At 33.1% G+C, this 11,272-nt stretch overlaps 3 protein-coding genes across 6 annotated transcripts; 1 reads left to right on the top strand and 2 right to left on the bottom strand.

The window, feature by feature from the left end:
* Positions 1-3,156: 3,156 nt before the first annotated feature.
* Positions 3,157-6,546, bottom strand: LOC109586389 (uncharacterized). Its single transcript, XM_020002574.1, has 6 exons — positions 6,315-6,546; positions 6,087-6,266; positions 5,786-6,034; positions 5,618-5,742; positions 5,342-5,567; positions 3,157-5,279 (listed from the first exon to the last, which is right to left on the bottom strand). Exons 1-6 carry the CDS (start codon positions 6,529-6,531, stop codon positions 3,478-3,480), a joined length of 2,799 nt encoding a protein of 932 aa, XP_019858133.1. The 5' UTR covers positions 6,532-6,546; the 3' UTR covers positions 3,157-3,477.
* Positions 6,199-9,529, top strand: LOC109586390 (uncharacterized). Of its 2 annotated transcripts, XM_020002575.1 has the most exons (13): positions 6,199-6,550; positions 6,717-6,753; positions 6,802-6,890; positions 7,344-7,523; positions 7,569-7,664; positions 7,852-7,901; positions 7,945-8,004; positions 8,059-8,103; positions 8,149-8,304; positions 8,345-8,416; positions 8,463-8,531; positions 8,617-8,785; positions 8,845-9,027. In XM_020002575.1, the coding sequence occupies exons 2-13, from the start codon at positions 6,746-6,748 to the stop codon at positions 8,973-8,975; spliced, it is 1,125 nt and encodes a 374-aa protein (XP_019858134.1). In that variant the 5' UTR covers positions 6,199-6,550; positions 6,717-6,745; the 3' UTR covers positions 8,976-9,027. The 2 variants fall into 2 exon arrangements, with proteins under 2 accessions (XP_019858134.1, XP_019858135.1); XM_020002576.1 differs by having other exon boundaries at positions 6,199-6,753; positions 8,354-8,416; positions 8,845-9,529.
* LOC109586391 (tyrosine-protein kinase BTK-like) lies at positions 9,223-11,210 on the bottom strand. Of its 3 annotated transcripts, none has more exons than XM_020002578.1 (4): positions 11,087-11,210; positions 10,656-11,033; positions 9,527-10,377; positions 9,223-9,238 (listed from the first exon to the last, which is right to left on the bottom strand). In XM_020002578.1, coding segments are annotated over exons 1-3 (471 nt in total). In that variant the 5' UTR covers positions 11,088-11,210; the 3' UTR covers positions 9,223-9,238; positions 9,527-10,285. The 3 variants fall into 3 exon arrangements, with proteins under 3 accessions (XP_019858137.1, XP_019858138.1, XP_019858139.1); XM_020002579.1 differs by lacking the exon at positions 9,223-9,238 and having other exon boundaries at positions 9,575-9,590; positions 9,623-10,377; XM_020002580.1 differs by lacking the exon at positions 9,223-9,238 and having other exon boundaries at positions 9,671-9,686; positions 9,719-10,377.
* Positions 11,211-11,272: the final 62 nt, after the last annotated feature.

The following is an 11,272-nucleotide window of genomic DNA, read 5'->3' on the forward strand; positions in this document are numbered from 1 at the left end:
TTGGTACTTCACTTGTACTTAAGTACTTTCTAAAGTACTTATATAACTGTATTTAAGTACTGTTACAAAAAATAATATGTACTTGTACTTGTACTTAAGTACCACTGCAATGTACTTCGCCCCATCCCTGGTATGTGATATATCTATCCTCAACTCAACAAGGAAATTGTTAGTAATTGATTCATTGACAGTATGTATAGTCAGTAGTGGGAGTATACTAATAGAACAATATCAATGAGTAAATATCTTTACATAAAAGGACTTGTAATGAGTACAAATTTCCACTTGATTAGATTCATTCCTTATTAGTCTCACATAGCCAGCCCCTCCCTCTACAAAGCAAGGGTCTGGTCTATTACCATACATTACCTCATTCATCTTCAAACCTTACTTCTGGTGGAACTAAGTACACTAAACATTGAATAACCTCTTGTGTATATTATGAAGACTGAAACCTCCTTTTTGGGCCAGGATTAATTATACATGTACTAAGCATAATTGAATTTCCTGGAATTTAATTATTTACAAATTGTGTTAGATGATGCATGAAATCCACTAAATTAGGAATACCAGTAAACACTAGTCCAGTGTATCGTAGATAGTATAATGTGTTATCATAACAATGTCAGTGATGGGACCCTCATCTAGTAGTGTAGTAGTTTGTATCTCTTCCACTGGGTATTTATGTAATATTGTCACTAGGTGTTCCTCCTCCTACTACCCTAGTCCTAGTCCTACTTATGTGTCCAGTCATAGATACTCAATGATTCAATGTATACTAATACACCAGACACACTCTTTGTAGAGGGAGGGACACTCTCTTTCCTTATAAGGATATACATGTACATGTACTGTATTGCAGGATTTATTGGTGAGGGATTAAATTTGTCAAGTCCTTAAATTACAAGAATACTCCAAATTGAAACTCACAAATTATTGTCAATTATTAGCTGACATGTGTTAGGAGTTAATGAAGTTACCAAAATTTAATTGGCCAACCTATCAATTTAGACAATTTCTCCAAAATTCCTCAGCGTCAATAAATACTCTCATATGTTATACAAGTACATGTAAATGAATGGCTCAGTTGTTTGTGTATTTTTCCATTAAAAGTTGTTTTAATATGTACATGTATTGTTTATGTGTTGTTTATGGTCGGTTATTGTCACTGGTTACATATTCTGTGAATTTTGTGTTTGAATGAGATTATGTGATAATGAGACATAGGAGTGATTAATATTACTATTATAATAACTGTTAATAATACACTCATTCACTTGTTAATACTGTAGGACCAACAGTTATGGGATGCTGCTGAGGCAGGAAATATTCAAAGAATGAGGACTCCCCTCTCTGATGGGGCAGATATCAACTGCATGATAGGCCTAGTAAGTGTATAATGTAGTGACTAGTGTATTAGTATGACTTGTATAATGTAAAAGTACCTGCAGTTTAGTTATAAATCAGTTTATTATATTAATATTGTGTAATTACCATATTTCCTCATGGAAGCACCTAGGCATTTATTCTTATAGAGACCCGTTTGCTGGGTGTTTAAATGAAGTAGGTGTTTATATGAGGATAGACATTTAAATTCATTGCTGAGGAGTCTTCTTCTATGAGCTTCCTTCTCAGCTACAACTGCTATGTTGCCTATAGTGTGTGCCAGTAACCACGTGGGCAAAGTGGGTGTGGCATAGACATCTAAACAAGCATGGGCATTTATTGTCAATGTTTTATGCTATCTCTAGGCGTTTATGCAGGTACGGGCATTTATTGGGAGTAGGTGTTTCCATGAGGAAATACAGTATGTTCCTCAAACACAGTATCCTATTGATGACACTCATAGTCCCTTCTTTCTGGTGGTGTGTGTTTATTGAAGGATCAGTCCTTATTTTCTTTATTGCATTTTATGAGGAAACAATGTACATTTCTATTGTGAAGGATACCCAGGAAAAAAATCTTACTAAGATCTTGAATAATCTGATCAGATGAGCTAAGGTGCGGTAAGGTGAGATAAGAAGTAAGAATAATCTTATAAGATCTTATATGGATTTAGTCTGATCAATCTTAGCTATCATATACAGGCATAGTCTTACTTAAGATCTTACAAGAATTATCTTATAATATCACTGATCAGATTTAAAGGCTGGATCTTACTTAAGATCTTACAAGATTTATCTTTACAGGCCGGATCTTACTTAAGATCTTACATGAATTATCTTACAATATCATTGATAAGATTTAAAGGCCGGATCTTACTTAAGATCTTACATGAATTATCATTTATAAGATTGAATGGCCGGATCTTACTTAAGATCTTACATGAAGTATTTTACAATATCACTGATAAGATTTAAAGGCCGGATCTTACTTAAGATCTTACAGGAATTATCATTTATAAGATTGAAGGGCCGGATCTTACTTAAGATCTTACATGAAGTATCTTACAATATCACTGATAAGATTTAAAGGCCGGATCTTACTTAAGATCTTACATGAATTATCTTACAATATCACTGATAAGTTTTAAAGGCCAGATCTTACTTAAGATCTTACATGAATTATCTTACAATATCACTGATAAGATTTAAAGGCCGGATCTTACTTAAGATCTTACATGCATTATCTTACAATATCACTGATAAGATTTAAAGGCCGGATCTTACTTAAGATCTTACATGCATTATCTTACAATATCACTAATAAGATTTAAAGGCCAGATCTTACTTAAGATCTTGCATGAATTATCTTACAATATCACTGATAAGATTTAAAGGCCGGATCTTACTTAAGATCTTACATGCATTATCTTACAATATCACTAATAAGATTTAAAGGCCAGATCTTACTTAAGATCTTACATGAATTATCTTACAATATCACTGATAAGATTTAAAGGCCGGATCTTACTTAAGATCTTACATGAATTATCTTACAATATCACTGATAAGTTTTGAAGGCCGGATCTTACTTAAGATCTTACATGAATTATCTTACAATATCACTGATAAGATTTAAAAGCTGGATCTTACTTAAGATGTTACATGAATTATCTTACATTAAAAGCACATCCAAGATCTTACATATGTTCTTACATGTTAAATCTTAACATAATTTGTTGCAGGATAACCAGACAAGATCTGACACATGATCTTACATGCATAATCTTACACAAATGTCATTGGAAGCACAGGCTAGATTTTATATATAATGTTACATGTTATATCTTAACATAATTTGTTGCAGGATAACCAGGCAAGATCTGACACTTGAGTTTGCATGCCCAATCTTACAAAATTAGGGGTATGATCTTATATGCAGTACATATGTATTAGAAAACACAGAAAAACAGTTATACATGACTTTATATGCATAAATTAATTGTTAATATTGTAAAGTAATGTATTATTAGTGAACTTCAAATGAGTTTGGTAAAAGGACACAATAAACAGTTTTCTGGCGAGAATTTTTAACTTAAATTTCAATGTACTTATTGAGAATTTTTTGAATACTAATCGCTGTAATTTCATCAGTCGGCTTCACTTCCAGAAACTGCTTTTGAAGTAGAGAATTTATGTCAAGTTGGCGAATTAGAGTATTTCGGGGTGGTCTTAAATTTGAAAGAGGAGTCTTATTCATTATATGATAATTTTTGATAAAACAGAAATGAGTGCATGTATCATCTTGCTTTGAAAGAAAAAAAGATTGTATTTTACCAATTTTTACTAATTCATCCTTATCTAGGTATGAACAAATCGAATTATTGCTTAACTTGCTGATGCCACCACTTTCGCTGATGTATATTGTGTTTCTTAGCATTAACTGCTTAAAACAATGTACTTCTTGACTAGTACTGATGTTATGGTGCCTTGCAACTGACATTTCATCTTCTGTTAGTGAATAAGTACTAATTTTACCTACGACATAGCATCCTTCAAATAACTCATGTAATACTGATTTGTTTTTGCATAAGAGTTGCCTAATGTATTCCTTTGTGGACTCATTCTCTGACGCACTTAAACTAAGCAACTTCTTAGGTACCGTTTGAAGCAACTGAATCTGGAAGCTCATTTGGAACACAATTCTCCGTGTTCCATGAAATGTGGTCCCAAGATACCCATTTAGGTTTTCGAACCCAAACATTGAGTATCCCCAAAGTGGTCCCCATAACTGAACAAATGGTACTGTGTGTATTAAGGAGTGCATGTTGGCTGTGTACATATTTGGCGAATACAGTTCACCAGATAATTGGTAAAAAGTGGCCAACATTTGATGAACAAAATGTAAATCTTGTATTTTGATTTCATCAGACAACAAAATATGGAAAGAAGTAACCAATAAAGAAAGATGGTGAATATATTCTGGCGGCAGAAATATGGACAAAATAGGCAAGGAATAAAAGAGAAGCCAAGCCCGGAATTCAGAAGCTTTAAAAAAGGAAAAAGAATCAAGAGATCTTGGAAGGCGTTGGATTTCATTAATTGGTTTTATGTTTAACAATAATGCCTCAATATTACGAATACTTTTACGTAAACTATATGGCTGTGAATGATATTTTGGGTCAAACCAATGCCTCATTAATTGCTTAAATACTCCTTCCAATGTTGAGTGCATGTAGTCAATAGGAATACATGATGGAATCTCTAAGTAATCACCCAAAATGCAAGGACCCTTTACTCCAACTTGAGGCTGGCCAGTAGATTCTGCTAAAGATGCCAAATGCTTCATTCTTTCACTATCTCTAAGTTGCATATCTGGGTTTGGGCGATATATTCTTGCTCTATTACAAACTTCACCCTTTTCTTCACAATATAAACATCCGTATTCCCCATTAAATTGCTTGGTGTTTGTCACACTAGATTTAGCAGGTAGGTCAAATATGGCCATTAGCAATTTAGCTCGTATTACGACATTTGGTGAATAGGAGATTCCATTATTTTCAAGATGTGAAATGCTGGCAAGAACATGCTGAAGAATGAGATCCATACTTGGCTTAGTAGGCCCATGCCATAACGCTGCTATTATTAAGTTATCTACCTTCATTCTCTTTTGTGGTGGTATACTTGTCACCATTAGGTACACTGGCCACAAACTACCCTTTGATGATTTGTATACAGGTACGCCATCAGAACATAAAGCAAGACCTGTATTTTCCGGACATGACAAAAATCCCCCTTCAGACATGAGATTTCGAATTGAACTTCCATCATGAACATCCCTCATAGTAGCATCATCATTCTTTCGAATAAATGGGTAGATAAATTTGTCGTGCTCTTCTAAAGGAAAAATTAAACATTAATTATAGTTTAAAACATTTATGACTGTATATGCTCTATACCATATAACTGCTTTAATCGTTCTTCAATTGGAAAAAGTGCTAAGTCACATACTCTAGCTTTTTGTTTAATGCATTGCCTATTTGAGCAAGTTTTGTCGGCTTGTTCCAAGTTTTTCATACACACGGAGCAAAATTTCAGCAGTATTTGCTTGTTTAAAGACTCAAAATATTTCTTAAACTCATAAAAACTTTTAGGACAATAATTTTGTTCAGTAGGACAGTGAGCCTATATAAAAAATGAAAATTAGTTTGTTTTTGATTTATTGCTATACCCACTTTAATCAATGTAATAAGGTCTTTGATAGCTTTGTATGACAACCGATTTTTCACAGCAAAATACATCATTGAATACCAACTAGCATTGGTGGATATAGAACTTCCATCATAAAGTAAAGAAACATCTATGCATTTAAGATCAATTTGTATTTTTCAACATAAGTTTACCTTCTTTGTCAATCTCAGTATTATCACCACACTCATCATCTCTGTCACTATCACTTTCAATGTAATCATCTTCAATGTAATCATCTTCAATGCTCAAGACGTCACTGATATGATGTGGAATTGAATCATCAAGAACCTCGTCATCTTCTTCGAGATCTCTAATTTCTTCACAAGTGCTACCATTATCAGTGGCTCTAACCTCAATCTCATTGTTTATACCATACTCATCATTCTCTACTTCACTGTTACCTGTGAACCATAGTGGCAACTTTATAAAGGGAGAAACTTTTGACTATAATACCTTCATTTTCATCACTGCTATATTTGCTGCCACTACTAGCAACTTCGTCATCAACTTCTTTATAGTCTGATCCATTCACAACTTCATCAGGAGAGCAACCTTCAGTACTACAGCTATCAGGTATATCAACTACATCTCTATTACATTCAGGTAAATTTTCCTTATCACATTTTTGCCCATCTATTTCAGTAAAATCTTAATTTTACACATTTTATATGATAATATTACCTTTTCTTTTCCAATACCACAATGTTTGACGGGGAATATGTTTACTACTGCATTGAAGATATCCCCTCCTTTTGGAACCACTGGAAGAAGTCTCCGAGAACTCATCATCTTGGCTGTTACTCATTTTTTGTCGTTTTTTATATCTCCAGCAACTAGTCTTTGGCATTGAAATAGTACTGTCAGTGAGATAAGACTTGTATTTCCTTTTCCCAATCATAGCTTGTTTCAATATACAGGTATAATAATTGCTATACCTTCTACTTGTAAAACACGCACGCAAGTACAATAACCTCACCCACGTAATTGATCGCGCATGCGCGAGTGAGGTGCGAAAAACGTGCAGTTGATGTGCTTCTGCTTTAGCCCGCTCTTTCTCCTTTTCTTTATCTCTGCTTCATAAAGCATAACTTCAGCTCATAAAGACAAGACAGATGATGAGGTGAGCTAATTGTTGTTTTATCAAGACTTATTTCATTTAAGACCACAGTAAATCTAGTAAGAGGCAAAGGAAACCATCAGAGAAGGTGAAAGTAAGCGGGGATGATGGAGTCGAACAGCAGCTACCCGCACAAACTAGTACGTATCATAATTATAACCAATTATAAAACCTAAATTCTACATATTATATATAGTGTTACCTCATATAAGTTATTTAATTAGCTGTACCAGTGTTTTGCACCACCTATCATAATCTTGCTTTAGAAGTCTATTATGCCCTATACACATAAGGCGTGCTATTGGATTCGATCAGATCAAAATAGTCCAGTTTGCCTGAATATTGTTACAATAATTATATTTCACTGACCCAATTAACTGCACTGAGTTAATTCATTTTACTTTCAAAATTAAACTATCTATTTTAAGCTTAAACGACCTCTAATGCCATTCTATTGTATGTAGGCTATAGCAAGAACACAAAAATTAGCTCACACGAATGTTAATTTTTGAGCACATTTCATTGAAAACACAAAATTTTAAACACTTGAAGATTTGAACGTATACAGTAAAATGCTTAATTTTAATTGGTAGTGTGGTGCACAGTAAAGTTAGAGAACAAAGATGGTTCAGAAAAGGAACATTTAGTTTGTAGCAAGTATCTAGAAAATGAAGATGGAAGTCAAGTGACACTTAAAGATTTGTATTCTTTCAATAATGTTATTTGGGTGCACAGAAAAGTTCCGTATGAAGTTACCATCATGGAAACTCATGGTACTTAGTAATTTAATATCATAATAGTAATTATCATTGTATTAGTTAAAAAGCCAACAAAGCGTCGCATTGTTGATGAATTGTCTCATTCTGATAGCTCATCTGATGAGAGTGAGGAAATACCCGAAAGACCACTAAAAAGTAATTTCCTGTCTTGAAATTATAGTTTTATTTTGTTACGCTGCCACTTTTGCCAATCTGTCTTAACTTTTAATGTTATACTATGGATCTCAAATTTTAGTTTTATTATTGACCCTAAAATAAATTCTATTATACAAGAATATTTTCATGTATTATATGCATATATTGTTATTACTCTTCTTTGTAGAACAAAAAAGTGATGAAAAAATTACTGAATATATTCCTTCTGATAATGAGGTTTTGTTACAGTGCAATATTATATACTTATGTGCATGTATAGGTAGAAACTGTTTCTCAAGACTCTGCTGGCTCACTTGATGTACAAGATTCAGTTACTACAGTAAGGGAAATGAATCTTTCAATATTATTATTAAAACGAATAATTTGATTTTAGCCGGTAGCATCTCATTTAACACAAGATTCAACTTCTTCTCCAATGGTAATTTCAAATTTATATTATTTTAATAAGGACCTTCATTAATAGATTAATGGTTTTAAAGTTCCATTTGCAACTCCTACTCATTCAACTAATGCAACTCCTAATGGGTCGGGTAAAGTAACTCCTATTCTGAATCAGTCAACTGTGACAACTCCTAAAGCTGGCAGTCAACGTAAATATGATCGTGATGAAGATGTAAAAGTATGTATTTACATGTATATACTCATAAATTCATTTTAAGAATTTAAAGGATCGCTTAACTAGAATTGAAAAAAAGTTGGATAAATTGATAACGAGTGTGAGCACATCAACTGTAAGTTTAAATTTGTTCTTTTATAAAATACATGTGTGCTTAATAGGGCAGGATTGTTACTGACAACAATGATGAGGCCTCCTCAACAGACGCTACAAATAAAAAATACATTACGGTATGTATGAGACCTAGCTTTTAATTGATGAATGATCTTATAGATACCACAAAATAATTATGATAATATTATTTTCATATTTTAGGACAGTGGTGTTAATTTACTCACTGTAAGAGCAGAGACACCATCTAAATATGCATTGTCATTAATGGACATATTCTTTACGGAGATGGAAATGGCCAATTCCTGTTACTGCCCTTCAAAGAGAACAAAAAAACCTCCACTCAATTCTGATAAAGTAGCATTTCTAGAAGGTATATACATGTATATTATCTTTATATCTTGTCAAATTATTTTTTATTGATGTGCATAGAGTGTATCCGGAAAAAGTTTTCCATTGATATTAAGGAGTTCGAAGAGAAATATGGATCAGTCATTAGGAGGAAATGTATGCAAAAATGTTTGGACAAAAACAGAACTATTAATGGCATTAAAAAAGAATAACTGACTGGTGACTATTATAATATGAACAATTTGACTGTAATGTGAGTTTTATTGTTGTTAATTAATTAGTAAAGACAATAAAGTTTTATTGTAATAATTATTGGTGATGTTGTAGTTAATCTAATGAGTCAGCTTATATATACACTGTGTTTATTACTTGATTATGGCTGATCTTGTCAGAACATGCATGGATTATTACCTGATCTTGTCAGAACATGCTTACATTATTACCTGATCTTGTCAGAACATGCTTACATTATTACCTGATCTTGTCAGAACATGCATAGATTATTACCTGATCTTGTCAGAACATGCATGGATTATTACCTGATCTTGTCAGAACATGCTTATATTATTACCTGATCTTGTCAGAACATGCATGGATTATTACCTGATCTTGTCAGAACATGCATGGATTATTACCTGATCTTGTCAGAACATGCTTATATTATTACCTGATCTTGTCAGAACATGCATGGATTATTACCTGATCTTGTCAGAACATGCATGGATTATTACCTGATCTTGTCAGAACATGCATGGATTATTACCTGATCTTGTCAGAACATGCAAAGATTATTACCTGATCTTGTCAGAACATGCATGGATTATTACCTGATCTTGTCAGAACATGCTTACATTATTACCTGATCTTGTCAGAACATGCATGGATTATTACCTGATCTTGTCAGAACATGCATGGATTATTACCTGATCTTGTCAGAACATGCTTATATTATCACCTGATCTTGTCAGAACATGCATGGATTATTACCTGATCTTGTCAGAACATGCATGGATTATTACCTGATCTTGTCAGAACATGCATGGATTATTACCTGATCTTGTCAGAACATGCATGGATTATTACCTGATCTTGTCAGAACATGCTTATATTATTACCTGATCTTGTCAGAACATGCATAGATTATTACCTGATCTTGTCAGAACATGCAAAGATTATTACCTGATCTTGTCAGAACATGCATGGATTATTACCTGATCTTGTCAGAACATGCAAAGATTATTACCTGATCTTGTCAGAACATGCTTACATTATTACCTGATCTTGGCTGATCTTGTCAGGTTTAGTGCCTGATATGACAAGATCAGATAAGATTATCAGAATGATGTGAATGATCTAGTTGTGGATCTTATAAAGATTGTGCCTGATCTTGCATGATTACTTGTAAGATTGCTTACAAGATCTTAGCAAGAATTTGGAACTTCTTGTCTAATAATCTGGCAAGAACAGGCATGACTAAGCATGCAAGATCTTAATATGTTTCGGTAAGATCTTAAGTAAGATCTTACGTAAGATTTTTTTCCTGGGTACACTGAACTGGAGATGGAGAGCAAAGGGATATCCAGTCACTGTACCAGTTCACATTCCCAGTGCCTCCTAAACCAAATACATGTAATAATACATGTAGTAATACATGTAGTACTCCTAATACATGTAGTACATAGTTGACTGTATTATGTGAATGTGTTTGTTTGCTATAATGTATTAAGTATGTACAGAGAGTAAATTTGAAGTAAAATTAGTATAATTAATTTTATACACAATCTCTAAGTAGGCATGTACACATGACTTTACATGTACACATGACTTTACATGTACATGTTCATGAATATAATTTCATGTATACTGACTGTCACAATACTCACAAATATTACCTTCATCATGTTGTCCCTTTTCTTGTCTCAGTGCAGGTATCATAATAGGATCATCATTAACAGTCTCCAAGAAAAGAGAGGCTTTCTCATCATTACTAGATGATGAATCATTCTTTATCTTCTTTAGAATAGGAAGGGAAAATTCTTCCACTGACAGTATAAACTCTAACAATTGAAGTGACTCCAACATTGAGTAAACACAACTACTAGGAATGTATCCCACATCACCAGACACTAAGGATCTTCCTTTCCACCAAAAAATATTCTCCTTCTCAAATATCTCCAGCTGCTCTCCCTCACTGAATGATATGTCATTACTCTCCATTGCATGATAGTCATAACGAGCAATAAAAACAGATTCTGCTGTTGGTTTATTCACTATATAGAAGCGATACAATATATCAATCAGTTAATGAAATAATGATATATACTTTTATCATCTTTATTTCTGAATTCAACAGTTTCAGTTTCTTTTGCAGCTGATGAAATCAATGTAAGTTGTTCCCTCCACTCTGATTAATAAATAGTAATTATCATTAAAAGGGTATCTTTACCCACACCTAATCTTTTTATTTTATGGTTTTCTTATTATTATGGTCAGGTAATCATACTTAACA

This window comes from Amphimedon queenslandica, unplaced genomic scaffold (genome assembly GCF_000090795.2).
Source record: "Amphimedon queenslandica unplaced genomic scaffold, v1.1 AMPQUscaffold_12884, whole genome shotgun sequence".
In the NCBI taxonomy this organism is placed as follows: Eukaryota; Metazoa; Porifera; class Demospongiae; order Haplosclerida; family Niphatidae; genus Amphimedon; species Amphimedon queenslandica.

Excerpts from the sequence above, each read along its gene's own strand:
- LOC109586391 (XM_020002578.1), bottom strand. Across the intron at positions 10,378-10,655 it reads AAAGGGACAACATGATGAAG|GAGGCACTGGGAATGTGAAC; the intron begins GTAATATTTGTG and ends TATTTGGTTTAG.
- LOC109586389 (XM_020002574.1), bottom strand. The coding sequence starts at position 6,531 with ATGATTGGGAAAAGGAAATACAAGTCTTATCTCACTGACAGTACTATT. Across the intron at positions 6,035-6,086 it reads TAGCAGTGATGAAAATGAAG|GTAACAGTGAAGTAGAGAAT; the intron begins GTATTATAGTCA and ends TATGGTTCACAG. Across the intron at positions 5,568-5,617 it reads ACCTTATTACATTGATTAAA|GCTCACTGTCCTACTGAACA; the intron begins GTGGGTATAGCA and ends TTTTTTATATAG.
- LOC109586390 (XM_020002575.1), top strand. Across the intron at positions 6,891-7,343 it reads GCAGCTACCCGCACAAACTA|TGTGGTGCACAGTAAAGTTA; the intron begins GTACGTATCATA and ends TTTAATTGGTAG. Across the intron at positions 8,005-8,058 it reads TACAAGATTCAGTTACTACA|CCGGTAGCATCTCATTTAAC; the intron begins GTAAGGGAAATG and ends ATTTGATTTTAG.